Below are 25,949 nucleotides of genomic sequence, written 5' to 3' on the forward strand. Positions count from 1 at the left end.
GACACGGTAAGAAAAGTTTTCTTTTTGAAAATTTCATGACAAGTGAAGTACTTGAGAGATAAGGATTGTTCCTCGCCCCCTCAGCATGATCTCCCCTTTCTCCATCCCCCAGATCTCTCTTGTGTTCTCACTCTGTTCTGTTTGGTGTAATATTGCAGTACGTCTTTTATTGCCCTACTCTGTTATATGCTCTGAGGACTATATGATTTCCCGTAGCTCCCCCAGCACCTAGCACAGTGCTGCACATATAGGAACTACGGAATCAAGAATTATAGACATGAGGGGCAGCTGGATGGCTCAGTGGATAGAGCACCAGGCCTGGAGTCGAGAGGACCTGGGTTCAAAGGTGACCTCAGACACTTCCTAGGTGTGTGACCCCTGGGTAAGTCACTTAACCCATTTGCCTAGCTGTTGCCCTTCTGTTTTAGAGTTGTTGCTAAGACAGAAAGCAAGGGTTAAAAAGAATTCCACACATGAATTAAAAATTGAGAAGCTCCCACCCACCTGTGTGACTTTGGGCAAGTTACTTGCATTCTGTGGGCCTCCAGTACCATCTGTAAAATGAGGGAGTTGGGTGAGGTCTCTAAGACCCTTCCAGCTCTCACCTTTGGGGGAGGCACCATGGGGCCACAGAACTCTGTTCCAATCCCAGCTGTTCACTCCTTCGGTCACCTTGGTCCACTTACTTCCCTTCCCTGGCCTAACTGTGCTTCATGCTCAAAAGCCTGACGGTCCCACATCTTTACAAAGATGTAGCGAATGATACAAGTGTTTGGGAAAGATAAAGACTGAAAACTGGTCTCCGAATTAAGCCAGTGACCACATGGCCATGTCTCTGTCTCTCTTGATATTTATAGTTGCACATCTCGAGAGTCCAAAAGGACCTCAGAACCCATGTAGTCCAACCAGTCCCTGAAGGGAAATCCTTTCTACAGCTAGTCTGGCAGGGTACAATGGAAAGAACACTAGGGAGTCAGAGACCTTGGCCTCAAATCCTTCCTCTGATAAATGTGGCTTTGCTTAAAGTTATTTTGTTTTGTGATCCTTCAAGTTCTTCCTGTGCCAATTGAGACAATTGTGCTAGGTGGTTGCTGGGGTCCCTGCCGGCTCGAGATGTGTGGCCGATCTCTCACACAGCCTTTGCTATCCAGTGAGATGGATCCCACTCCTTCCTAAGCTAAGCGTCCACTTGGGGATAGCTCTAATTCTTAGGAAGGTACTAGTCCCTCTCACCCCCCCCCCATTGTTCCTGGTTCCATCTTCTGGGACCAAACAAGACAAGTTGAATCCTTACTTTCCCCCACGGTAGCCCTCTAGATACTTGGCTTCTCTCCTGGCTAAACAGCCCCAGCTCCTCATACAGCCTGATCTGGAAGGCCCTCCTTTAGACACCCCAGCTCATCATCATCATCTCTTCTATTTGACACCCAGAGTGAGAATGCCATCTTCCAGGTTTGGTTCAGTCAGTGGGGTGCTCTCATGCCCCTAGACTGGCCTTGAACATTGCTTTCACTTTCTTGGCTGCCATATCCTGTGGACTCATTGGAGTTTGTGGTCCACCAAAGCCCCCAGATCATTTTTGGATGAACTTGGGTAAAAATGAATTATCCTGCTTTAATTCCCCCTCTCTCTAGTAGCAACTTTGGATGGTAAAATCCTTTGTTAACACATTAAAATACTTGGGTAATAGTCTTCTGGCCATTTAGCTGAGGACCCCAAGGTTCCGAGATAGTAGGTAGTGACTTGCCCAGGGCCACATGGCAAAGATCTGCCCTGCGACCCCTGCTCTCAATTTTCTCTGGGCACTTTCTAGTAATTGAGGATTTCCTAAGCAAATTAATATTAAACAACATTTCAGGGGAATGTCTAACATTCTTGAGAAGAAACTTTGGCACATTCTGGCTGACTTTGTTTCCATGTCGTCCCGAATGGTTGAACTTTTTGTGGAATTACAATACAGCCAGATAGCCTTAGAAAGTGAGAGATTCTAATTTTGGAGGAATTGTCATAGACCTGCTTATCATCATGGCCAAAGAGAAAATATTTATTGAATATCTTCTGTGTGTAGTCCATATTAGCCTCCAAACAAGGTGCTGTTGTCTATTGGTCGCCTTATTCTGCCTCTCCTAAGCATTCCATAAAACCTGAGAGCAAAGGTAACTTTGGGTTTGGGTGAACACTTGCCATGTCAGCGGACTGTGGTATGACTGAGGTATGAGGCACACAACCTAGAAATGCTTAAATCTTTCACCAGCCTAACTCCACAGAACCCACCTCCAAATCTAGTCATTTACTAACATTTACGGAGTATTGCCCCATCACCCCTCACTGGCCAGATTCCTCATCTTTTCTTCCCTATGGCGCCCATTTTGGTTAACGGTGTCACCATCTTCCTAGACTCCCAGGCCACAGAGCTTGGTGTCACTTTTGAATGTTGCTTCTCTTTTGGGCCCTATTCTAATTTGTCACCAAGTCTATAATCCATTGGAACAGACTCTGGTCTAATAGCCACACTCTGCCTCACCATTCTCACTTGCTGTTTTCTCCTAAAATCTTAGTTATCCTTCCTGCCTCCTGTTTCTTCCCTCATTAATCTATTCTCAGTAGAACTTTAAAATGTTCAAAATTTAAAATTTAAATTGAATATTCAAAATAGCCCCTTTTGATCATGTTTCAGAACTGATTATTATGACTCCCTGTTAACCGGGAGGCGTCAGATATGAACACCTTTGCCTGGCTTTCAAGGCCCTCTCTCTAACACTGGCCCCACCTTGCCATCCAACTGAATCTCTGGCTACTGCATTCAGGCCCATCTTACTGTCTTCCACACATACCATGCTCTTTTCTGCCTCTGCTTTTTGCTCATGCTGTTCCTCCTGCCTAGAGTGCCCGTTCTCCTCCTCTCTGCCTATCCATACCACTTCAAGGCCCAGCTCAAGTCCTACCTCCTCATGAAGCCTACTTTGGAGTCAGAAGACCTGGGTTCGAATGTGGCTCTGCTCCTTACTCCCTGTGTGGCCTTGGGTAAGTTATTTAGCCTCTCTGGGCCTTGGTTTCCTCCTCTTTAAGATGAGAGTGTTGGGCTAGATGACCTCTTTCCAGCTTCTAAATATGATGATTAGATAATTATTCTAGACTGTAGCTATTCTAGACTCTGCATACTCTAGCATGGGGGAGGTGGGATTCTGCTCTCTAGTTCTATTCAGAGTGCTGCCCATGCCTGGTCACTAATTATTTTATGGTGGTACATCTGTATTTCAGCCAATTTGGGGATTTATTTAAAGCAGATTCTCTTTGTGGACCCTTCTGGGGCTTCTGGATGATGGATTTGGTGACAGATTCTACAGATAAAGGATGAATCTCAGCTTAAAGCTAGTCTGGGTCAATAGTTCTTAACCTCTGGGGTCTGTGAACTTTAGAAAAACAAGAAAGTTTATACATATATTGAAATATAGATAATACACCCACATATATGTAGGTATGTGTGTGTATATATACACACATATATATTTTGCTAACTAAATGTCCTTTGAAATCTTCTGCATTTTATCCACTATATTTTAAAATATATTTAAAAGCCTGATGCTGGAGAAGAAGGGGTTCATAGGCTTCCTCAGATTGCCCCGGGGGTCCAGGATGCAAAAATGCTTTGCTAGACTGGCAGGGACGAGATTCAGACTCATCAGTTTGGCAATCAGCAAATAGTACAAGCTTGCATAGGATTAAGTGCTAAATTGTGTGATACAGATGGAAAGTGTAGTAGTTTAGAGAAGGGGCAGAGGGGGTTTAGTGGGTCTCACAGTTAGAAAGGCAGACTTCTTAGAGGAGGTATCACTTGCGCCAGGCCTCAAAGGTTAGGCTAAGACTTGAGTACACCAAGAGGTTGGGTATATAAGGATGGTTCGTGAGTGAAGACTGTTTCCCCAAATGGTTGTGGGTACGTGAAGGGCACCTCATGAGAAGCTGAGATTCCTGAAGATCCCTTCAAGCCCTCATTCTTGTGATCTCCTTGAGCTCAGTGGCATTGCTAAGCTCCATTGCCTTTCATAGTCAGCCCTGTTGGGTACTGCTATGAATAGGTCTCCTAGAGGACCCATTCCACTGCTAAGCGCATAGTTGGCACTCAGTTAATGCTTATTGGCTGGCTCAGTTGCTGTGCCAGGTTCTGGTATCAGAAGCAGTTTATACACAGGAGATAACAGTATTAGCACCTCCGGGCAGTCTTATTAAGCTGGTGGCAGTGTGTGAGAGGATCCATGCTTGGGCTTCTTTGTCCAGAATAGGACCTGAACTCTTGAGGAGGGAGGGGCAGACTAACATGCTTGGGGAAGATTCTGGGAGAAGGTCCTTAATGGGTAGGGAAATCAAGAAGAGGTTGTGGATGGGGGGGGGGGAAGTAAGCATTAGGAAATGTTTTGGTATTCAGAGAAAAAGCGAGTCATGTTCTATGCACAGTGAGCAGAGTCCCAGAGGTGGGACGGACGCAGGAAGGCCAAGGATATGTTTGAAGGGGCAGAGGAGAACACATATGGGACTAGACTGGACTGGTCAAATGGCACCGGGTTGTGGAGGCCTGGAAGGCTAGGCAAGAGGCATTGAATTGGGAAGCGGTAGGCAGATGGCCAACTAAGGATTTTTGAGCGCACTGGAGATGGGACCACATCTTGCTTCCTGACATTGGTGTTCTGCTTCCTCTTAGAGCGGTTTGTGATTATGTGTCTGTTGGATATCTTCCCGCCCCCCCCCCCCAGCCTGTGAGGTACAGTACGGTCCTTGAAAGGCAGATAATCCAGATTTCTTATGTGTGGTAGATACTTAATAAAGGCTTGTTGAATCAAATTGATCTCAAGTTTCTCTACTTTCTTCATTTAAAAAAATGGATATGTTGCTTCAAATGGAATGCTATGTGATGTATGTATAGAAAGAACATATAACTAGCACCTCCCCAAAAGGCTCCTTGATTGATGAATCAAGGCAGAGGCGTGTGGTCCTGGGTTCCCAGAGACTGCCAATACCATGTGAGTTCTGGTAGCTTCTGCCCTGCTGAAAATCCCCAGAAGCCATGGCTGACAGAGGAGAGGGAGCAGGATCTGTACTGGGAAAGGTCCAGTCCAAGCTCTCCCGTTCACAGAGCCCTTGCCAGTTTTGAGAGAACTTTGACCCCAAAGACCCAGGAGGAATACCGGTGGTGCTTGGACGAGTAGTTTTAACAAGTGGCAGATGAGATGAAACCCTGGATGGCCCCCCCATCACTGAATGAATTGTAGAGAATGGAGCATAGTGAGAATTCTAGAACTGCCAACTGCTGTAATTTCATGCTCTTGCTGGGGAAGGCTTCATTTGGAGAAAGAAAGGGCAAATAAAAACTAGACCAAAGTCTCTTCATGTTGGAGATAGGAGGAGGGGCAGTTTGGGAGATTTAGTCATTCTGAAGTTGGCAGTAAACAAAGACTTCCCTGCTTCCTAAGGATCGATGATTGATGGCGAACAAGTATGTTTTATCGGTAATCTTGTTTTCTTCTGCTCTTAGAGCAAATTGGAATTAATTCCTGGGGGATGCAGAAAATAGGAATGTGACAGTTTAATTAAGTGAGACCCTCAAGCAGAGGATGAAGAAGGATGACTGGTTTGCTGAAATTAGCCAGTAGAGTACTTGCTGATTGTCCTGGAGGAACAGCTGCCTTGGGCAGGGGGGAAGCATGGCAATACATAAGAAGTAAGTCATGGTGGATAGTTTGCAAGGTTCCCGAGCATTGAGGAATCTCGTATCTTTGATGCCCTGCTATTCTGTAGTGGGCAAAAAAGTTGTCTGTATTTCCATGGGGGAGAGGCTGGAGACTCCAAGTATAATAATTGGAATTGCTGGTGTAGACTGGTACTGGGACAGGGTGGGGGCGGTCGAGTGGTGGCCACACAGAGGGTTTAGCTGGCCTTTTCTCTGGAGAACAGCTAACCTTTTGGCATAGTAGATACCCATTGTGAGCAAACGGGAATTGGTTGGTGTTTTGTCTATTCTGATTTTTAAAATACTTTAATGATTTTCAAAGTCATTGGATCTGGCCAGGGCCAGCAAGGTGGCTCGGTAGATAGAGAGCCAGGCCTAGAGATTGAAGAAGTCCTGGATTCTAATGTGGCCTCCCTCAGACCTTTCCTAGCTGGGTGGCCCTGGTCAAGCCACTTAACCTCATTGACCAGCCCTTAAGCTTATTTACCTTGGCGCCAGTAGACAATATTGACTCTAAGATGGAAGGGAAGGGTTTGGAAAAATGATTGGATGAAGGAGAACCATACCTTCGAGTTCTTGATGCCGTGTACTTTTCCTATTCCCCAAACATACGAGAGCCTTTTAACAGATTATCTATGTTCTTGAGAACCACTGGCCTTAGGTTCAAGGTGGTCTGAGATTGTTTTGAGTGAGTAAAACTTCGGAATTGAACCAAGGACCTCACTCGTCTACCTCATGAGATTGGAGTTTGGAGAAGAGCCTTTTGCTGCCATGTTTGGTGCTCATGAAGTTTCCCAGGGGCCCTTAGCTGGTCCGTCCATCAAGGGCTGTTACTTGAGCACAGCAGAGTGATCCTTAAGCTCTGGTCCCCAAGGCCAGTTGTGTTTAACATTGTTTTGACAGCTAATAGTCTCTAATGAGGGCCATTAACATAAATATAATCACCCTGTCTGTTACCTCCATAATTGCTGCTGAAAAGTAATCCTAATTTTAACTGCTTAAGGATTGGTTCGCCTTTTGTGGAATCATAGAAGTGGAATGAATATCTCTAACTGAGAGCTGAAATGGCTCTCGAGGCATTATCTCCTCCCCTGCTGGGTTTCTTCTGGGCCTCTTTAAAGTTCAGAAGCCTTTTGTCATCCCAACTGTCCAGAAGGACCTTGCCCTTTGGCCCTTTTTTAACCAAGTTTTCGAATCCTCGACTGCACTCACTGTAACATGTATTATGGCTCTGGAGTTTGGGGCCTTCCCCATTAGAACAGAAGCCTATGACACAGTCAGAGGCTGGGTCTTAGCTGAGCCTCGTCTTTCTTTCTAAAGCACAGGTCTGATGGTATTGGTCATTCCCTTGCTCCAAAAGGTTGCCTGTCGGTATCTCCTCTTGCCTCCAGAAGCCAAGACATTTGAGGTCTGGTTCAAGCCTGCCTTTTCAGACATGATTCCCATCCCGTACGCGAGGAGCCATCCTTGTTCTCCACACTGAGCCTTTGTCCTGGGCAGCTCTGTAGCTGGAGCACTCCCTGGCCTGCCCTCCACCTAAAGCTCAGCTCCCAGGTCCCCTCCTGGACCATGATAGCTCTCTGCTCCTCATTTTTGACTGTTCTGTCCCCATAGAGTTTCCCAAGGCCCTCAGGGACTGCTCTCTTATTGGTGTGCTTGCTTGCTGGCACTGGCTGCTGATGAAATATTTGCTGAATGTCTGAAAGAGCCTGCAAAAGGAGTAACCTGAATGGCAACCATTCTGAACTGAACCAGCACCTGTTAGGTGCCAGGAGGAGCCAGGCAGGCTCTGAAAGCGGTCCTTCCCCCTCTCGGGTGGTTGGATAGAGCGTGGACATGAACACCAGCACCTCACAAGCAGCACAAGTTTCTCTAGCCAGGTATGAAATTGTGGCACTCTGACCACGACTAGGGGAGCCTTCTGAGGGAGAGAGAGAGAGAGCTTGGGGAGGCCCCAGGATGGAAGGGCAAGAAGCTTCTGTTCAGCAAGAACCATGAAGCCCATGCACAGAGGAAGGCTGTGAAAGCCAGCCACAGCACTTGAGATGCTGCTAGAGGCAAGCCCCACGCACTTCCTGGCTGGGTGACGCTGCTATTGAATTTGGGCAGCTGCGAAATGGCTCCTTCTCTCCCTAGGAAATCCACCTTGGCCTTTCCCCCTCATTTCTTCCTCAATCGCTGCTTAGCACAGTGGGGGGATGGGGCTCAGGCCTTAACACAGTGGAGTGGTCTCAACTCTTACGAGGTACAGTGCAGGACATCAAGGCAGTGGAGGGGGGGCTGAATGGCTGTTTAGAACAGTAGTGGGCTCTCTGTTGTTACAATGGGGGGATCTCAGGTCTTAGTTGGCACAGCAGAGAATCTCAAGGCATAGTTGGCATAGCAGGGGGTCATAGTTGGCACAGTGGGTTGGTTTGAAGTCACCATTGGCACAGTGGGGGGTCACAGGTCTTAGGTGTCACAGCAGGGGGGTCTCAGTTCTTATTGGCACAGGGGAGTTGTTCAGGCATAGCTGGCACCCCAGGAGGCCTCAAAGGCCTAGTTGGCATAGCCTGCTAAGATCATAGGTCTTAGTTGTCACAGTTGGAGGGTCTCATGTCTTAGTTATCACAATGGGGGATCTCAAGTCATCACAAAGGGGGGGGGTCAGGTCTAAGTTGTCACAATGAGGGAGTCTCAAGGATCACCACAATGGGGGGATCTCAGGTCTTAGTTGGCACAGCAGAGAATCTCAAGGCATAGTTGGCATAGCAGGGGGTCGTAGTTGGCACAGTGGGTTGGTTTGAAGTCACCATTGGCACAGTGGGGGGTCGCAGGTCTTAGGTGTCACAGCAGGGGGTCTCAGGTCTTATTGGCACAGGGGAATTGTTCAGGCATAGCTGGCACCCCAGGAGGCCTCAAAGGCCTAGTTGGCATAGCCTGCTAAGATCATAGGTCTTAGTTGTCACAGTTGGAGGGTTTCATGTCTTAGTTATCACAATGGGGGATCTCAAGTCATCACAAAGGGGGGGGTCAGGTCTAAGTTGTCACAATGAGGGAGTCTCAAGGATCATCACAATGGGGGGTCTCAGGGTTTAATTGTAACAATGGGGGGTCTCAGAGTCATCACAATGAGGGGTAAAATCTTAGTTGTCACAATGGGGAGGTCCTCAGGTTCTCACAATGGGGGGGTCTTAGGTCTTAGTTGTCACAGTGCTAGTGTCTCAACTATTAGTTATCCCACTGGGGGGTCCCTCAGGTCTAACTTGTCTCAATTGGGGGTCTCAGGTCTTAGTGGTCACAATGGGGGTTTCAGTTCTTAGTTGTCATAAGGGGGGATCTCAAGGGTCATCATAATAGGGGGTCTAAGGTTTAAACTGTCACAATGGGGGGTCTCAGGTTGTCACAGTGAGGGGTCTCAGGACTTAGGTGTCACAATGAGGGGTCTCAGGGTTTAGTTGTCACAGTGAGGGTGTCTCAAGTATTAGTTATCACAATGGGGGGTCCTCAGGTCTAAATTGTCTCAATTGGGGGTCTCAAGTCTTAATTGTCACAGCAGGGGGTCTCAGGTTTTAGTGGTCACAATGGGGGATCTCAAGGATCATCACAATAGGGGGTCTCAGGTCTAAACTGTCACAATGGGGGGTTCCCCAGGTTGTCACAGTGGGGGGTCTCAGGCCTTAGTTGTCACAGCAGAGTGTCTCAGGGTTTAGTTGTCACAATGGGGGTCTCAGGTCTAAATTGTCACAGCAGGGGGTCTCAGAACTTAGTTGTCACAATGTTGGGGGGTCTCGTCTTAGTTGTCACAATGGGGGGATCTCAAGGGTCATCATAATAGGGGAGTCTAAGGTTTAAACTCACAATGGGGAGTCTCAGGGTTTAGTTGTCACAATGGGGGGTTTCAGGTCTAAATTGTCACAGCAGGGGGTCTCAGAACTTAGTTGTCACAATGTTGGGGGGTCTCAAGTCTTCGTTGTCACAATGGGGGGATCTCAAGGGTCATCATAATAGGGGGGGTCTAAGGTTTAAACTCACAATGGGGAGTCTCAGGGCTTAGTTGTCACAATGGGGGGTCCCAGGTCTTTGTTGTTACAGTTGGTGGAGTATCAGGGCTTAGTAGTCACAAAGGGGGGGGTCTCAGGTCTTACTTGTCAGATCAGGGGGTCGAAGGGCTTAGTTGTCACAGTGGGGGAGCCTCAGGGATTAATTATCACAAAGTGGGGTCTCAGGTCTTAGTTGTCACAATGGGGGGTCAGGTCTAAACTGTCACAATGGGGGGGTCATCACAATGCGGGGTCATGTCTAAGTTTTCACAATGGGGTGTCTCAGGTGTTAGCTGTCATGGGAGAGTGTTTCAGGTCTTAGTTGTCACAATGAGGAATCTTGGGGCTTAGTTGTCACAATGGGGGGTCCCAGGTCTTAGTTGTCACAATGGAGGTCTCAGGTCTTAGTTGTCACAAAGGGGGATATCAAGGCTTAGTTTTCATAATGATGGTATCAGGTCTTACTTGTCACAGTGGGGGGTAACAGGTCTTAATAGTCACAGTGGAGAGTGTCACGGCTTTGTTGTCACAATGGAGAGTCTCAGGTATTAGTTGTCACCATGGGGCATCTCAAGTATTAGTTGTCACAATGGGGGGTCCTCAGGTCTAAGTTGTCTCTAGTGGGGGTCTCAGCTCTTAGTTGTCACAATGGGGTGTTTCAGGACATAGTTGTCACAATAGGGGTCTCAGGTCTTAGTGGTCACAATGGGGGTTCTCTGGGCTTAGTTGTCAAAATGGGGGTCTCAGGTCTTAGCTGTCACAGTTAGGGGTTCCTTAGGTCTTAGTTGGGGGGTCCTAAGGTTGTCACAGTGGGGGGGTCTCATGGCTTAGTTGTCACAGCAGAGTGTACCATGGTTTAGTTGTCACAATGGGGGGTCTCATGCCTTAGTTGTCACAGTGGGGGTTCCTCAGGTCTTTGTTATCACAATGGGGTGTCTCAGGTCATCACAATGGGGTGATCATGTCTAGGTTGTCAAAATGAGGGGTCTCAAGTCTTAGTTGTCACAATGGGGATCTCAATTGTCATCACAATGTGGGGGTCTCATGTCTTATTAATTGCCACAAGGGAGGTCTCAGGGCATCACAATGAGGGGGTCTCATGGCTTATTTGTTACAATGAGGGTCTCAGGTTGTCACAATGGGTGGTCTCAGGTCTTAGTTGTCACAATGGGGGTTCCTCAGGTCTTAGTTGTTACAATGGGGTGACTCAGGTCTTAGTTGTCATAATGTGGGGATCTCAGGTCTTAGTGGTCACAATGGGGGTTCTAAGGGCTTAGTAGTCACAATGTGGGAGTCTCAGGTCTTAGTTGTCATAGTTGGGGGTCTCAGATATTAATTGTCACCATGGGGGCATCTCAGAGCATCACAATGGGGGGTCAGGTCTAAGTGGTCGCAATGGGGGCTCTCAGGTCTTAATTGTCACAATAGTAGGGTCTCAGGTCATCAGAATGAGGAGTCTCAGCTCTTAGTAGTCACAATGGGTGGTCTCAGGTTGTCACAATGAAGGGTCTCAGGTCTTAATTGTCACAATGGGTGTTCTCAGGTCTTTGTTGTCACAATGAGGGGTCTCAAGGTTTAGTTGTCACAATATTATAGGTCTCAGATCATCACAATAGGGGGTAAGTTCTAATTTGTCACAATGGGATGGGTCTCAGGTGATAGTTGTCACAGCAGGGTTTCTCAGGGCTTAGTTGTCACAATGGGGGTTCTACAGGCTTAGTTGTCACAATGGGGATCTCAGGTCATCACAATGGGGCTGTCAGGTCTAAGTTGTCAAAATGGGAGGTCTCAAGTCTTAGTTGTCACAATGGTGGATCTCGGTTGTCATCACAATGGGGGCATCTCAGGTCTTATTAATTGCCACAGTGGGGGTCTCAGGTCATCACAATGACGGGTATCATGGCTTATTTGTGACAATGAGGGTCTCAGGTTGTCACTGTGCGTAGTCTTAGGTCTTAGTTGTTATAATGGGATGTCTCAGGTCTTAGTGGTCCCAATGGGAGTTCTAGGGGCTTAGTTGTCAAAATGTGGGGGTCTCAGGTCTTAGTTGTCAAGGTTGGGGTTCTCATGTCTAAATTGTCACAATTAAGGTGTCTCAGGTTGTCTCAGTGGGGGGTCTCGGGTCTTAGTTGTCACAATGGGGGAACTCAGGTTGTCAAAATGGGGGGTCTCATGGCTTAGTGGTCACAATGGATGGTCTCAGGCCTTAGTTGTTACAATGAGTGGTCTCAGGGTTTAGTTTTCACAATCTGAGGTCTCAAGTCATCACAATGGGGGGGTCTCAGGTCTTAGTTGTCACAATGAAGAGTCTCAGGGCTTAGTTGTGACAAAGGGAGTCTCAGGTCTTAGTTGTTACAATGAGGAGTCTCAGGGCTTAGTTGTCACAACGGGGGTGTGTCAGGACTTAGCTGTCACAGTTGGGAGGTCTCATTGCTTAGCTGTCACAATAAGGGGTCTCAGGTCTTAGTGGTCACAATGGGATTTCTCAGGTCTTAGTGGTCACAATGGGGGGTCTCAATGGGGAGATCTCAAGGGTCATTACAATGGGTGGTCTCTGGTCTAAATTGTCACAATGGGGGTCTCAGTGTCATCACAAAGAGGGGTCTCAGGTCTAAGTTGTCATAATGAGGGGTCTCAGGTCTTAGTTGTCACAATGGGGATCTCAAGGGTCGTCACAATGGGTGGTCTCAGGTCTAAATTGTCACAATGAGAGGGTCTCAGTGTCATCCCAATGAGGGGTCTCAGAACTTAGTTGTCACAATGGGGGTCTGAGGTCATCACAATGGGGGGTCAGGTCTAAGTTGTGACAGTGGGGGGTCTCAGGTGTTAGTTGTCACAGCAGAGTGTCTCAGGGCTTAGTTATCACAATGAAGAGTCTTAGGGCTTAGTTGTCACAATGGAGGGTCTCAAGGGTCATCACAATGGGTGGTCTCAGTTCTAAATTGTCACAATGAGAGGGTCTCTGTCATCCCAATGAGGGGTCTCAGGTCTTAGTTGTCACTATGGGAGTTCTAAGGTCACAATGGGGGGTCTCATGGCTTAGTTGTCAATACAGGGCTCTCAGGTTATCACAGTGGGAGGTCTCAGGTCTTAGATATCACAATGGGGGGTCTCAGGTTGTCAAAATGGGGGTCTCATGTCTTAGTTGTCACAATGTGGGGTCTCATATCTTAGTTGTCACAGTGTGGGGTCTCAAGTCTTAGTTGTCACAATGAGGAGTCTCAGGGATTAGTTGTCACAATGGAGGGTCTCAGGTTACCACAATGGGGGGTCAGGTCTAAGTTGTCACAATAGGGGGTCTCAGGTCATCACAATGGGAGGTCAGGTCTAAGTTGTCACAATGGCGGGTCTCATATCTTAGTTGTCACAGTGTGGGGTCTCAGGTCTAAGTTGTCACAATGGGGGGTCTCTTGGATTAATGGTCACAATGTGTGGTCTCAGTCCTTAGTTTTCACAATGAGGGGTCTCAGGGTTTACTTGTCACAATGGGAGATCTCAAGTCATCACAATGGGGGGTCATGGTCTAGTTTGTCACAATAGGGGGTCTCAGGTTGTCACAGTAGAGTGTCTCAGGGATTAATTGTCACAATGAGAGGTCTCAAGTCATCTCAATGAGTTGTCTCAGGTTTTCACAATGGGGGATCTCATGGATTAGTGGTCACAATGGGGGGTCTCACAGTCTTTATTTGTCACAATGAGTAGTCTCAGGGTTTAGTGGTCACAAAGGAAGGTCTGAAGATATCACCATGGGGGGGTCAGATCTAAGATGTCACAATGGGGAGTCTCAGGTCTTAGTTGTCACAGCAGAGTGTGTCAGGTTTTAGTTGTCATAATAAGGAGTCTCAGGGCTTAGTTGTCACAATGAGGTCTCAGGGAATAGTTGTCACAATGGGGGTCTGAGGTCATCAAAATGTGGGTGTCAGGTCTATGTTCTGACAATGGGGGAGTCTCTGGTCTTAGTTGTCACAATGGGGGGTCTCAGGTGTTTGTTGTCACAATGGAGTGTTTCAGGTCTTAGCTGTCACAATGGGGGTCTCAGGTCTTAGTTGCCATAATGGAGTTGTTTCAGGGCTTAATTGTCACAGTTGGGGGGTCTCAGGGCATAGTTGTCACAATAAGGTGTCTCATGTCTAATTGGTCACAGTGGGGCTTTTCAGGTCTTAGTTGTCACAATGGGAGGTCTCAGGTCATCACAATGGGAGGTCTGAGGCCTAAATTGTCACAATGAGGGGGTCTCAGTGTCATTACAATGGGGGGTCTCAGTTCTTAATTGTCTCAAGGGAGTCTCCAGTTGTCACAATGGGGGGGTCTAAGTTGTCACAATGGAGGGTCTCAGGTCTTAGGGGTTCCTCAGGTCTGAATTGTCACAATGGGGGGTCTCAGGTCTTAGTGGTCACAATGGGGGAGTCTCAGGTCTTAGTTGTCACCATTGGGTGTTCTCAGGTCTTAGTTGCCACAATGGGGGTCTCAGGTCTAAACTGTCACCCTGGGGGGTTTCAGGTTGTCACGGGGGGTCTCAAAGGCTTATTTGTCACAATGAGGGGTCTCATGGATTAGTTGTCACATTGAGGTATCTCAAGTCATTACAATGGGTGGTCTCAGTTTTTCACAATGGAGGGCCTCTTGGATTAGTGGTCACAATGTGTGGTCTGGAGAAGTCCTTAGTTTTCACAATGAGGGGTCTCAGGGTTTACTTGTCACAATGGGAGGTCTCAAGTCATCACAATGGGGGGGTCAGTTCTAATTTGTCACAATGGGGTGGGTCTCAGGTTGTCAAAGCAGAGTATCTCAGGGATTAATTATCACAATGAGAAGTCTCAAGTCATCAGAATGAGTTAACTATCTCAGGTTTTCACAATGGGGGGTCTCATGGATTAGTGGTCACAATGGGAGGTCTCAGTCCTTATTTGTCACAATGAGTAGTCTCAGGGTTTAGTCTTCACAATGGGAAGCCTCAAGTCATCACAATGGGGTGTCTCAGGTTTTAGTTGTCACAAGAGGGGTCTCAGGGATTAGTTGTCACAAGAGGGGTTTCAAGTTTTAGTTGTCACAGTTGGGGGGGTCAGGTCTTTGTTGTCACAATGGGGTTTTTCAGGTCTCAGTTGTCACAACGGGGGATCTCAGTTCTTAGTGGTCACAATGGTGGTTCTCAGGGCTTAGTTTTCATAGTTGGGGGGGATCTTCCGGTCTTAGTTGTCACAATAGTGTTGTCTCAGGTCTTAGTGGTCACAATGGGAATGTTCAAGGCTTAGTTGTCCCAATGGGGGGGGTCTCAGGTCTTAGTGGTCACAATGGGCCTTCTCAGGTCTTAGTTGTCACAATGGGGGTCTCAGGTCATCACAATGGGGGGTCAGGTCCAAGTTGTCACAATGGGGGGTCTCAGGTGTTAGTTGTCACAGCAGAGTGTCTCAGGTCTTAGTTGTATCACAATGAGGAGTCTCATGGTTTAGTTGTCACAATGGAGGGTCTTAGGTCTTAGTTGTCACAATTGGTGTTCTCAGGTCTTAGTTGTCACAATGGGGGGTCAGGTCTAAACTGTCACAATGGGGGGTCATCACAATGGGGGGTCATGTCTAAGTTTTCACAATGGGGTGTCTCAGGTGTTAGCTGTCATGGGAGAGTGTTTCAGGTCTTAGTTGTCACAATGGGGATCTCAGGTCTTAGTTGTCACAATGGCGGTCTCAGGGCTTAGTTGTCACAGTGCGGGATCCTCAGTCTTTAATTGGCACATTTTTCAGGTCTGTGTCTTTAGTTTTGCACAATGGGGAGGCCTTAGGTCAGTGGGGGTTTGAATAGCTGGTTTGTATAATGGAGTGCCTCTGGTCTCAGTTGGTACAGTCCCAACCCAGAGAAGAAGTGAGGCTGCCTGGTGATGACTGTGACCCGCAGGGATACAGGGAGTGACCTTGACTTTTGTTGAGAAGTAGGTGGAGGGAGACCTGAGGACGGTTGGGCTGTGATTTCTGTGGCCTAGGGAACAGGCCCTGCATTTTAGAACCTTAGAGATTATAATCTCTTGGAGAGCTGGTGAGATCGCCAGGACCTGCTTGTGATTTTCCTGCCATTCTCACCACCAGTTCTGAAAGGCAGGAGTTGAACTCAGGTTTGCCTGCCTTTGAGGTTGGCTCCCTAGCCACTGTGCCTTCTCCTGTATATTGAACAGAATCTGTGCCAAAAGCAATCTCTGGATTCGGAAGGGGCTACATATCAATGGGGAAATTGGGAAAGGCAGCTCGTTGGAGCGAGGAAGGAGAGAGCATTGGAGGCTGTGCCAAGACTGTTCTGTACAGCAAGCTCCAAGCAGACCAGTTTGACTGGAATGTGGTGAATGGGGGAAGTGATGTGTAATCAGCCTAGAAAGGCAGGCCAGAGCTAGATTGGAATGGACTTTAAATGCCCAAGCAGCACCATGGAGTTGCATGATTTGTCCCTTAAGTTTTGGCTTTGGGCAGAACCCTTTTAACGACAACCTTAGGAGGTTTGGAAGTAGGTCATGCTCTATCTTAGCAGACGCCCACCATGACGAGAATCATCCATAGGCTAGTTATTTGGAACGACGAGCAAAACCCCATGTCCACTGGGAGTTGTTGAGCCAGTGCACAGGGATTCACATCAACGTGGTGCTAGCCAGAGAGGAGATGCTTGTTAATTAGCCAAAGTGCAGGTAGGCCTGGGTACTTAGAAATCATTGGAAAGCAATGGGAGCCCATGGAGGTCAACTTTTGGAGGCTCCTACTCTGGAGGAAGGCCTCAATGATCCCCCAGGTTCCTTCTCAGCTGGAACCAGCAGAACTTTGGGGCAGGAAAAAACCTTTAGGAAAAATGGAAAATACATCCCTGCTTAAGAGCTTCAACCAGCTTGCATCGGAACCCGGGCTCTTGTGGCCTATCAAAAGCTTCTTTGTGAAAGGAGATTAAATCTAGCCTTGATTAATGCATTAAAGCCTTTGCATTCTCATTTAGGTGGATTGGCCTGCCCTTAGTCCATGAACTTATTTGTGTTCCAGAGTCTGGGATTAGCATGTAATGGTAAATTAAATACTAAAATATGGATTCCTCACACTGTGAAATAAAGTCCAAAGACGCCACCAAGCCAATCCTAGGCCTTGGAATTTAGGGACTATTAGGTTTACACTGACTCTGTGGGAGTATTTAGAGAGAGTTCAGATGGGGGCGGAGGGTTTGAACCCTGGCCCCTGGCACAGGACGAGATGGTTCACCCTGGACATTTTACGTACCTCTGGGGCCCTGGTTTCTTTCTCTCTTAAATGGAGAAAGTACTTGGCCCACCTGCCTCCTGGGGTTATTGTGATGAAAGGGCTTTATAAACCTTAAAATACCACAGGAATGTGAGCTTACAACACTGGACAGTTTTTTTTCTTACACACAAAAGGTCAGGCCTGGGATCATAGCTGAATTTTATAGTATTTTTTGTTTGGATTTTTAAATTGTAGCTTTTGTTCTGATTTCAACTTCCAGCTTTAGATGTTGGCTACTGCCCACACAATGTTTTCTTTTTTCCTTTTCCTCTGGTAATATCTTCTTGTCCTTCCCCCCAAGTACACGTAGAGACAACTTTTCATGTTTGTTTTCTGATGTTTAGTGATCCAAATTCTCTCGCTCCCTCCTCTCTCTCCCCCTGAGAGGGAGGGCTAACAGTCATGGTATAGGTTATGTAGGCCACATGACATTTTCACAGGACTTAGAGTTTTGTTTTTGTGGGTATCATCATCATTGTTTTTTAACCAATCCAAGCTGCTAAGATGTTGGATTTTGCATCCGAGGGCAGCTGTAATCAGCTGGTGGGAGGCCCCCTCCCCTGTTGTCGGACTCCACTTGCTTCTTCCCAGTATAGCTAGCTTTTCCATGGGGACATTTTTGAATGGATGCCTTCCTTAGACTTCTTGTCGATAGCACCTCTATTTTCTAAGGCCAAAGTGGACCCAAGAAATGGCTCTTTCATGACATGTTAGATCTCATACTTCTATAGAAACTCCTAGACATTTTCTTGGCCATTTTCTTTCTTGTAGTTTCCCTAATGTTTGGCCTTCCTTTTTTAACCCCTAACCTTCCATCTTAGAATCAGCACTTGGTAGTGATAAGGGCTAAGCAATGAGGGTGAAGTGACTTGCCCTGGGAAGTGTCTGAGGCCACATTTGAACCCAGGACCTCCTATCTCTAGGCCCGACTCAATCCACTGAGCCACCCAGCTGCCCCTCACAATGGCCCCAATTTTGGACATGTTAGAGTGCTGAGTGAGGGTCACAATGTAGGTTGGCTTGAGGGATTAAATGAGAAAAGGAAGGCTATTGGAACTTCTGAATTCAGCAGCCATCTAGTAAGCCTGTACTACATTTGGGGTCTGTGCTACTGGATGGCGATACATCGCCAAGAAACCAGCCCAAGTCCCCAGGGAGCAGGAGCTCTGTGAGAGTTTATAGTTTTTTGGAGGGAGACACATACATTCCTAATGATAATACAGAGTGGTCATAGCTAGCATTCATATAGTGCTTTTAAGGTTTGCAAAGTCCTTTACAAACATTCCTTCTTCACAACAACCTTTGGAGGTAGACACTATTGTTATCCCCATTTTATGGAAGAGGAACTGGAGGCAGGCAGTGGTGCATGACTTGGCCAAGGTCACATAGCTAGTCAGGGACTCAGGTAAGATTTGAGCTCAAGTCTTCCCGACTCCCAGGCCCAACTTGTCCCAATGAAATAAATGCACAAGGGAAGTAGGTGCTAACGAAGTGATTATGTGAGAGCCTGTGTGTGTGTGTGTGTGTGTGTGTGTGTGTGTGTGTGTGTGTGTGTATCAGGAGACACTTCCTGGAGGAAGTGATGTTGGAATTGGACTCCAAGGGATGGGAAAGAGTCCAGAAGGCTTTATTGTTAGGAGTGCAATCTGATTTGTTTTCCTCCTCAGAAATAATAGCATAATAGGAGGTTAGATTCCTGACTGTACCAATGGCTTGATGCCCATTTGAAAAAATCGAAATGACTACAAACCCCATGTTTAATCTACTCTAGACGATACACCTCTCTGCTCTAAAAGGCACCGTTTCCAAGATGAATTCAATACTGTTGTCATTCATTCAGCAAGTACTGATCAAATGCCTCATCTGGCCAAAAGGCCCTGTGTATGTGAGGCCCTGTGGTGGTCACAGGGATTAGGAACGTATATACGCCTCTTATGCCCAAGTTTATAGTCCAGGACAACATGCTATTGGTTATGATCCAGCAATCCCCAGTAGAACAGAACACGATTCTGCCCTTGCCATTACTGTGGCAGGGCAGAAGTGCAAGGTACAGCCTTGGGTCCAGGGAATCCCCAAGAGTTTCTTTGGGAAAATTTGACAGGCTTTTGGGGGAAATGGGGATAGGCATGGTTGCTGTCAGAATTGAGCAGGTAGGCAGGTAAAGGTACCTCTGTATTTGGGGTGGAAACTGGATGAACTTGCCCTTTCCCCCCACAAAGCCCAAACCCCAAAGCATTTTATTCTGACGTTGGGGAGTTGCTAGAGGTCTACCAACATTTCTTTCACTCAGTTATTAGGGAACAGCTGGACCTAGAGCCAGGCCGAGAGATGGTAGGTCTTGGGTTCAAATGTGACCTCAGATACTTCCTAAATGAGTGACCTTGAGCAGGTCACTTAACCCCAACTATCTAGCACTTACCTCTCTTCCACCTTGGAACCAATACACAGTATTGAGTCTAAGATGGAAGGTTAGTGGTTAGAAAAAGGTCTATTTCAGTTAGACTCTGACATTGTTCCGTGTTGCCATGCTAACATGTTTAATGAGAATTAACATTCCAGGATTTTGAAAACTTCCCATGTTAATTTTTTTGATCTCTACATTATTTCAACTAATGTGCAAAAATGCCAGCTTCAAGATTCATCCAGAAAACTAGACGCCCGGAGGGATATTGTGTGTGTGTGTGTGTGTGTGTGTGTGTGTGTGTGTGTGTGTGTGTGAGTGTGAGTGAAAAACACAAGGCCAGCCTGTTAGAGTAGCATAATGTTCAAAGTCATGTTAACCGAGTTGGTTAGAATATTCCTTCTTTCTTTTTGTTTTCAAGGTTTGGATTGAGCAACAAATTTGATACAGAATTTCCTTCAGTTCTGACCGGAAAAGTAAGTAACAGATGACCCTGAACCCTTCTTTTAAATTCAAAGAGATCTCACTTTCCCAACTTCATTTAATACCAACGTGCAACATCCGTTTTCCAAGGCCAAAAGATCCCAGTGAATGGTCCGTCACTCGGGGCTGGTGAGCAGTGGTTCTGGGTAATCCATGTAGTATCATATGAAACAGACTTCAGTGTTGGGTGTTGTCATAAGAGAATAGACCCCAAGGTCCGAAAAGAAACAAGATGCTTCTGAATCTTTCAGTGCAAAGAAAAGATGGTTGGGAATAAAGCAGGACTGGGAGGGCAGCTGTGTCCACACTGGCCAGTATTTTCTAAGTGAGAGCAACCCTAAACAGCAGATGAAACATTAATGGTATGCTCTGTTTTTGCCCCAAGGAACCGGTTCAGTAAGGAAACTGACCACCTGCCCCCTTCCTCCCTGCCACATGGGATGTGGAATGTGGGCCTGTGTGGGCTGTGCTGAGATGTTTTCTTTGATTTCCAGGGAGAGTTCAATTGTGTGTGTCTTTGTGGGTGGGGGTAGGGGTGTGGGGAAGGCAGCTGGGGGCCTGGAGAATGTGTGCAGAAGGCAACGGAATTATGTGTTAGGGGGGGAGTGTGTGGACAGAGTCTACTGTAAAGTCAAAAAGGTAGCAATCAAACATTTCACAGCCAACAATGACCAAAGCCCAGCAAAGCTGTGGCCCCTTCACAAGTGGCTTGCCATGCCCTAGCAGTAGCTATCCATTGGCCACCACTCCCTGAAATCCCTCATTTCTTTATCCATGGAGCTTTCTTGCATGACTTGAGACCCTCCCCACCCCAGATCCATGCTCTGAGCTGACAGAGAGATGGAAAGGGAGACAGACGGAGAGAGGGAGAGACATTCAGAGGGAGGGAGAGAGACATAGAAAGACAGAGAGGGACAAGGAGACACAGAGAGAGAGAGGCAGACAGAGAGAGGGAGGGAGAGAGAGAGAGATGGATAGAAAGATGGAGAGGGACAAGGAGATACAGACAGAGGTAGAGAGAGACAAGAGGGGAAGAGAGAGAGGGGAGAGGAGAGAGACAGAGAGAGAGGTAAAGAGAGACAGACAGAAGGAGAGAGAGAGACAGGAGGCAGAGATGAGAGAAACAGGAGACAGAGGCAGAGAGGGACAGACACAGAGAGGGAGAGACAGAGAGGGAGAGAGAAAGATGGAGAGACAGATGGAGAGGACATAAAGAGACAGAGATGGGGAGAGGGAGACACAGGAGATAGGAGAGACACAGGAGACAGAGAGAAAGGAGACAGGGAGAGACAGAGAGTGGGAAAGAGAAGGGGATAAGGGAGAGGGGGAGAGAGGGGAGGGAGGGAAGGAGACAGAGAGAGGGGGAGAAAGAGGAGACAGAGAGAAAGAGACATGAAGAGAGGGAAATAGACAGACAGAGATGGGGAGAGACATTGGAGATAGAGAGACAGGAGACAGAAATAAAGTGGGAGAGACAGAGAGGGAGGGAGAGAGAGACAGGAGATGGGGAGAGAGAAAAAGAGAAACAGAGACAGAGGAGACAGAGAGACATAAAAAGAGAGGCAGAGAGGGAGAGAAAGAGAAGAGACAGAGAGGGGGGAAAAGAGAGACAGAGGGACAAAAAGACAAGTCAGAGAGGGAGAGAAGGAGACAGGGAGAGAGAAGGCAGAGAGACAGAGAGAGTGAGAGAGACAGAGAAAAAGAGATGACAGAGAGGGAGAAAGGCAGGGAGAGGCAGAATCAGATGGAGAGAGGGAAAGAGAGGCAGAAAGATACAGATGGAGAAGAGAGAAACAGAAATTGGGAGATAGAGACAGAAGAGATAGAAAGAGACAGAAGATAGAGAGACAGAGGAGATAAACAGAGAGGAGGGGAAGGACAGAGACAGGGATGGAGAAGACGGAGAGACAGACAGAGAGACAGGAAAGACACAAAAGAGACAGAGACGGAGGGAGAGAGGGAAACAGAAAGAGAGAAGGAGAGATAGAGAAAGGAAAGAGGAAGAGAGAGAGACAGAGACAAAGAGACAGCGTTGGGGAGGAGTGTGTGTGTGTGTTGATGGGTAGATGAACAATTGCAGATTTTGTGTTTATTATCAGAAACCTGTACTTTCACCAATGATTTTGAATGGATATTTAGGCTGAATGCAGCTCAGGCAAGTTGCTCTGCAAATCTTGCTGAAAATCCAAAGGGCAGCAATTCTTTTGCAATTCATTTTGCTTTACCTCCATAAAGAAAGCTTCAAACTCTTACCTGTAACAACCACAGGCAGTCGGTTCAGTGGGCAGTGTACCAAATTCTAATCAAAACAATTAAGCAGATTGGTTGATGGGAACTAGTCAAAACCATTTTGTGTGATTACATGTACTTAATGTCCTCGATGGTCCTGAGATTGGAAATGATGATACTGGATCCTCTGGTCATTTTATTTGCCTCTGATGTCCTCTTAATTCATATTGGCCTTCATGATAGAAGTGAAGCCGAGTTGGTGATAATGTTGTGAGGGCTAGTGAAGTGCACACACTCTCTCTCTCTGTCTCTCTCTCCCTCCCCCCCCCCTCAAAAAAAAAAAACAAACCCAACAAGCTTTCCTTCTGTCTTAGAAGCAATACTGTGTATTGGTTCCAAGGTAGAAGAGCAGTAAGGGCTAGGCAGTGGAGGTCAAGTGACTTGCCCAGGATCACACATCTAGGAAGTGTTTGAGGTCAGATTTGAACTCAGGATCTCCCATCTCTAGGCCTGGCTCTCAATCCACTGAGCCAGTTAGCTGCCCCCATAAATATTTTTTGACACCTAAATTACCTTCCTTGATTTGTGTTTTTGTGACTTCCCTTTTCCAAAGGCATCATTTCCTCACTTGCTCATTTCCCGCTAGGTAGGGGATTTTAGGGGATTGTGGCCTTCAAAGAGGGGTCATTTGACACTGAAGGGGAATCAGTTTTTGAAGTCCAGAATAAGGATTCCCCCTTAAGGCCCATGACTTTCACAGACTTGCAAAACCCTGAGGTTATGTTTTCCAGGTCCATCTAAGGAATCCTTTCGCTTCTTGTTAGTAGTAGTGTCAGAGAGGAACAGGAGAGACTGTGACTGGAGAACTTTGAGGCTTCAGACTTTAAAACCCGTAGATCTAGTCCAACCCATTCATTTTACAGAAGTGGGGAGACTAAGGCCCCCAGAGGGTAGGTCCACAGGGTTAGCCTTCAAACCCTGCTTCTCTGGGTTCTGGATCCAGCAGCTGGATCTAGCCGCTGCTTTCCCATACTGTATATGAACAAAACAGCCACAAATTGAGTTGTCAGCCAGTGCTCAGCACTGCTCACTTGGCATACTACAGATTTACGGGGCACGGGGTGGGGTACAAATATGTTTTCTAGTGGCACCTTATTTTTGAGGCAGCCTGTCCACAATAACAATAACTATTATAGCTGGGATCTAGAAGACACATGTTTAAGACACTGTCGACAGCTGGGTGGCTCAGTGGATTGAGAGCCAGGCCTAGAGACAGAAGGTCCTAGATTCAAATGTGATCTCAGCCACTTCCCAGCTGGGTGACCCTGGGTGAGTCACTTAACCTGCATTACCTAGCCTTTCCACTCTTCTGCTTTGGAGCCAATACATAGAACTGATTCCAAATGGAAGTAAGAGATTAAAAAAATCTCATTTGATTATGAAAACAACCCTGTGAGATAGGCAAGGTAACTGTGATGTCCATTTTAGAGATGGGAAAATCAACGGCCATTTATAGTGTCTGTAGGCTTTATTCAGTTCCTCCAGAAAACTTTGCCTGTGCTTTAATTAATGCCTCTCAGTGGTATCTTTGTGTTCTGACCTTCAGAAACATTGTCCTTTCAGTTTGAAGAGAAGCAACATGACTCGGTTTCCTCCTCCGTAAGACATAGAAGTTGTTGCACTCCAGGCCTGAGATCTCTTCCAACTTGGAATATGTGGTCCTCTGGTCCCATGATTTGCGCCATATTCCCTGGTCAGAAGTAGAGTGAAGCCTAGTTTAATTCTCAGGTTCAGTGTTCTTTTTTCCACTTCAGGCCGCCTTCCTGTCTGCACCCTCCAGATATTGAGAGGCCACCAAAAGCTTGATTGTCATCAGTTATCACCCCTTTTCTTTGGCAGTGTTTGGCATATTGAACTAGAATCAATGAACGGCTACAAAAAAGATTCTTATTTGTGGGAGCAAATGGTAAGAAATCAGGTGTATGCCCATTCCTGGCATGCAGAGGGAGAGAGTTAATATTTACTACAAATATCACTAATGGTTACTTGTCTTCTGCTGCCTTTTTATTCCTCCGTCATTGGAAGAGTTGACGAGCTTCTGTGGACTCATCCTCTGATCATTTTTTACTTTTTAACATCCCCCAAGTGTCTTATCTATAATTATGTGGCAGTTGGAAGGTGACCCCAGCCACATTTTGGTTTACGGGTGATGAAAAGGATCGTGCTAGACTTGGTTTTGGGACACCACCACCTCCAAATGATTCTTCTTCTCCCGCAGGTAGCCCCAGAAGAATTCAAGACCAGTATTGGCCGTGTGAATGCCTGCTTACAGAAAAACCTTCCAGTCAGTATCAAGTGGCTGTTGTGCGGCTGCTTGTGTTGCTGCTGCACTCTGGGGTGCAGCCTATGGCCCGTGGTTTGTCTTAACAAGAGAGTAAGTATACACCTTGGTACGACAGATGTGCCTGTCTGCTCTTGGGCACTCTTGCCCATATTCCTCTTACTTTAAACCCAAAGGGAACAAACAATACCGGCATTCTTTTGGCACAACTATGGTTTCTCTAATGCACTCTGCCAACTGTCTGAGACTGAGTATGAATTCTGTGAGTTATCAGTTTCTGCAGGGATGAGTACATCCTGTGTGCTTGTGTCCTTTGTGTGTGTGTTTTTAAAAAACCCTTTATTTTCAGTCTTCAATTTGATACTGAGTATCAGTTCCAAAAAGGAAGAGAGGTAAGGGCTAGGCAATGGGGATAAATGACTTGCCCAGGAGCACCCGGCTAGGAAGTATCTTATGTCCTTCTGTCACCTGGCCTGGTGCTTTATCCACTGAACCACCTGGCTGCCCGCTCTGTCATATTCTTACCTTCCAGCCTTCCAGCACAGGGCAAGATTCCTCTCTGCCTCTTCAGATTCTCCTTCTTGAGTTTCACTTTGAAGCTCTGTAGTTTCATGAAAGAATATTTCATTGTTCCTGGTAACCTATAGAATGGAGAGCAGGCTTCAGGGGTCACAGTTACTTGGCTGCAGCAGGACAAACTAACATATTCTCTGGGGCTTCTTATAAATTTGCCCATTGCTGCACGTTTCCTACCAGTGGTAGTCTGAGAACAACATTCTTGGGCCTTCCATCTCTTTTTTAAAACCTATACCTTCTATTTTAGTAACAACTCTAAGACAGAAGGTCAAGGTAAGACAGAAGGTCAAGGTCAAAATTGGGCTTAAGTGACTTGTCCAGGGTCTCCCAGCTAGGGAGTGTCCGAGGCCAAATTGGAACCCAGGACCTCTCATTTCTAGACATGGCTCTCTATCCTCTGTGCCACCTAGTTGACCCTGGGCCTTTTCAACCTGCAGAGATGTAGAAATAGTGATTTAAAATGGAAAGGTGTGAACTTCTCTACTAGTAGCAATGCAATGATCCAGAACTATTTGGAGGGACATATGAGAAAGAACACTATCTGCATGCAGAGGAAGAACTGTGGGAAAAGAAACACCAAAGAAAGACAACCGCTTGATCACATGGGTCGGTGGGGCTATGACTGGGAAAGTAGACTCTAAAAGATCACCCTAGTGCAAATACTAATAATATGGAAATGGGTCTTGATCGGTGGCACATGTTAAACCCAGTGGAATTGTGCATCATATATGGGAGGGGAAGGAGGGAACATGAGTCTTGTAACCATGGAAAATTATTCTAAATCATCTAATTAAATAAAATTTTTAAAAAATGGAAAGGATCTTAGAATCACCTAACTCCTGCATATTAGATGAGTAAATGATTTCTTGTATCAAGTTATTAAGATTTCACTAAAGACTCAACACTCTTTAAT

General features: G+C 46.6%; 1 protein-coding gene across 2 annotated transcripts in view; it reads left to right on the forward strand.

The window, feature by feature from the left end:
- Window positions 1–25,949, forward strand: part of CHIC1 (cysteine rich hydrophobic domain 1) — a 59,208-nt gene that overhangs the window by 4,826 nt on the left and 28,433 nt on the right. For both annotated transcript variants that reach the window (XM_056809157.1, XM_056809158.1), the window contains 2 exons: window positions 19,829–19,883; window positions 24,398–24,553. In XM_056809157.1, coding sequence (XP_056665135.1) covers window positions 19,829–19,883; window positions 24,398–24,553 — 211 coding nt within the window. The remainder of the gene's footprint in view (window positions 1–19,828; window positions 19,884–24,397; window positions 24,554–25,949) is intronic.

This window comes from Monodelphis domestica, chromosome X (genome assembly GCF_027887165.1).
Source record: "Monodelphis domestica isolate mMonDom1 chromosome X, mMonDom1.pri, whole genome shotgun sequence".
NCBI lineage: Eukaryota > Metazoa > Chordata > Mammalia > Didelphimorphia > Didelphidae > Monodelphis > Monodelphis domestica.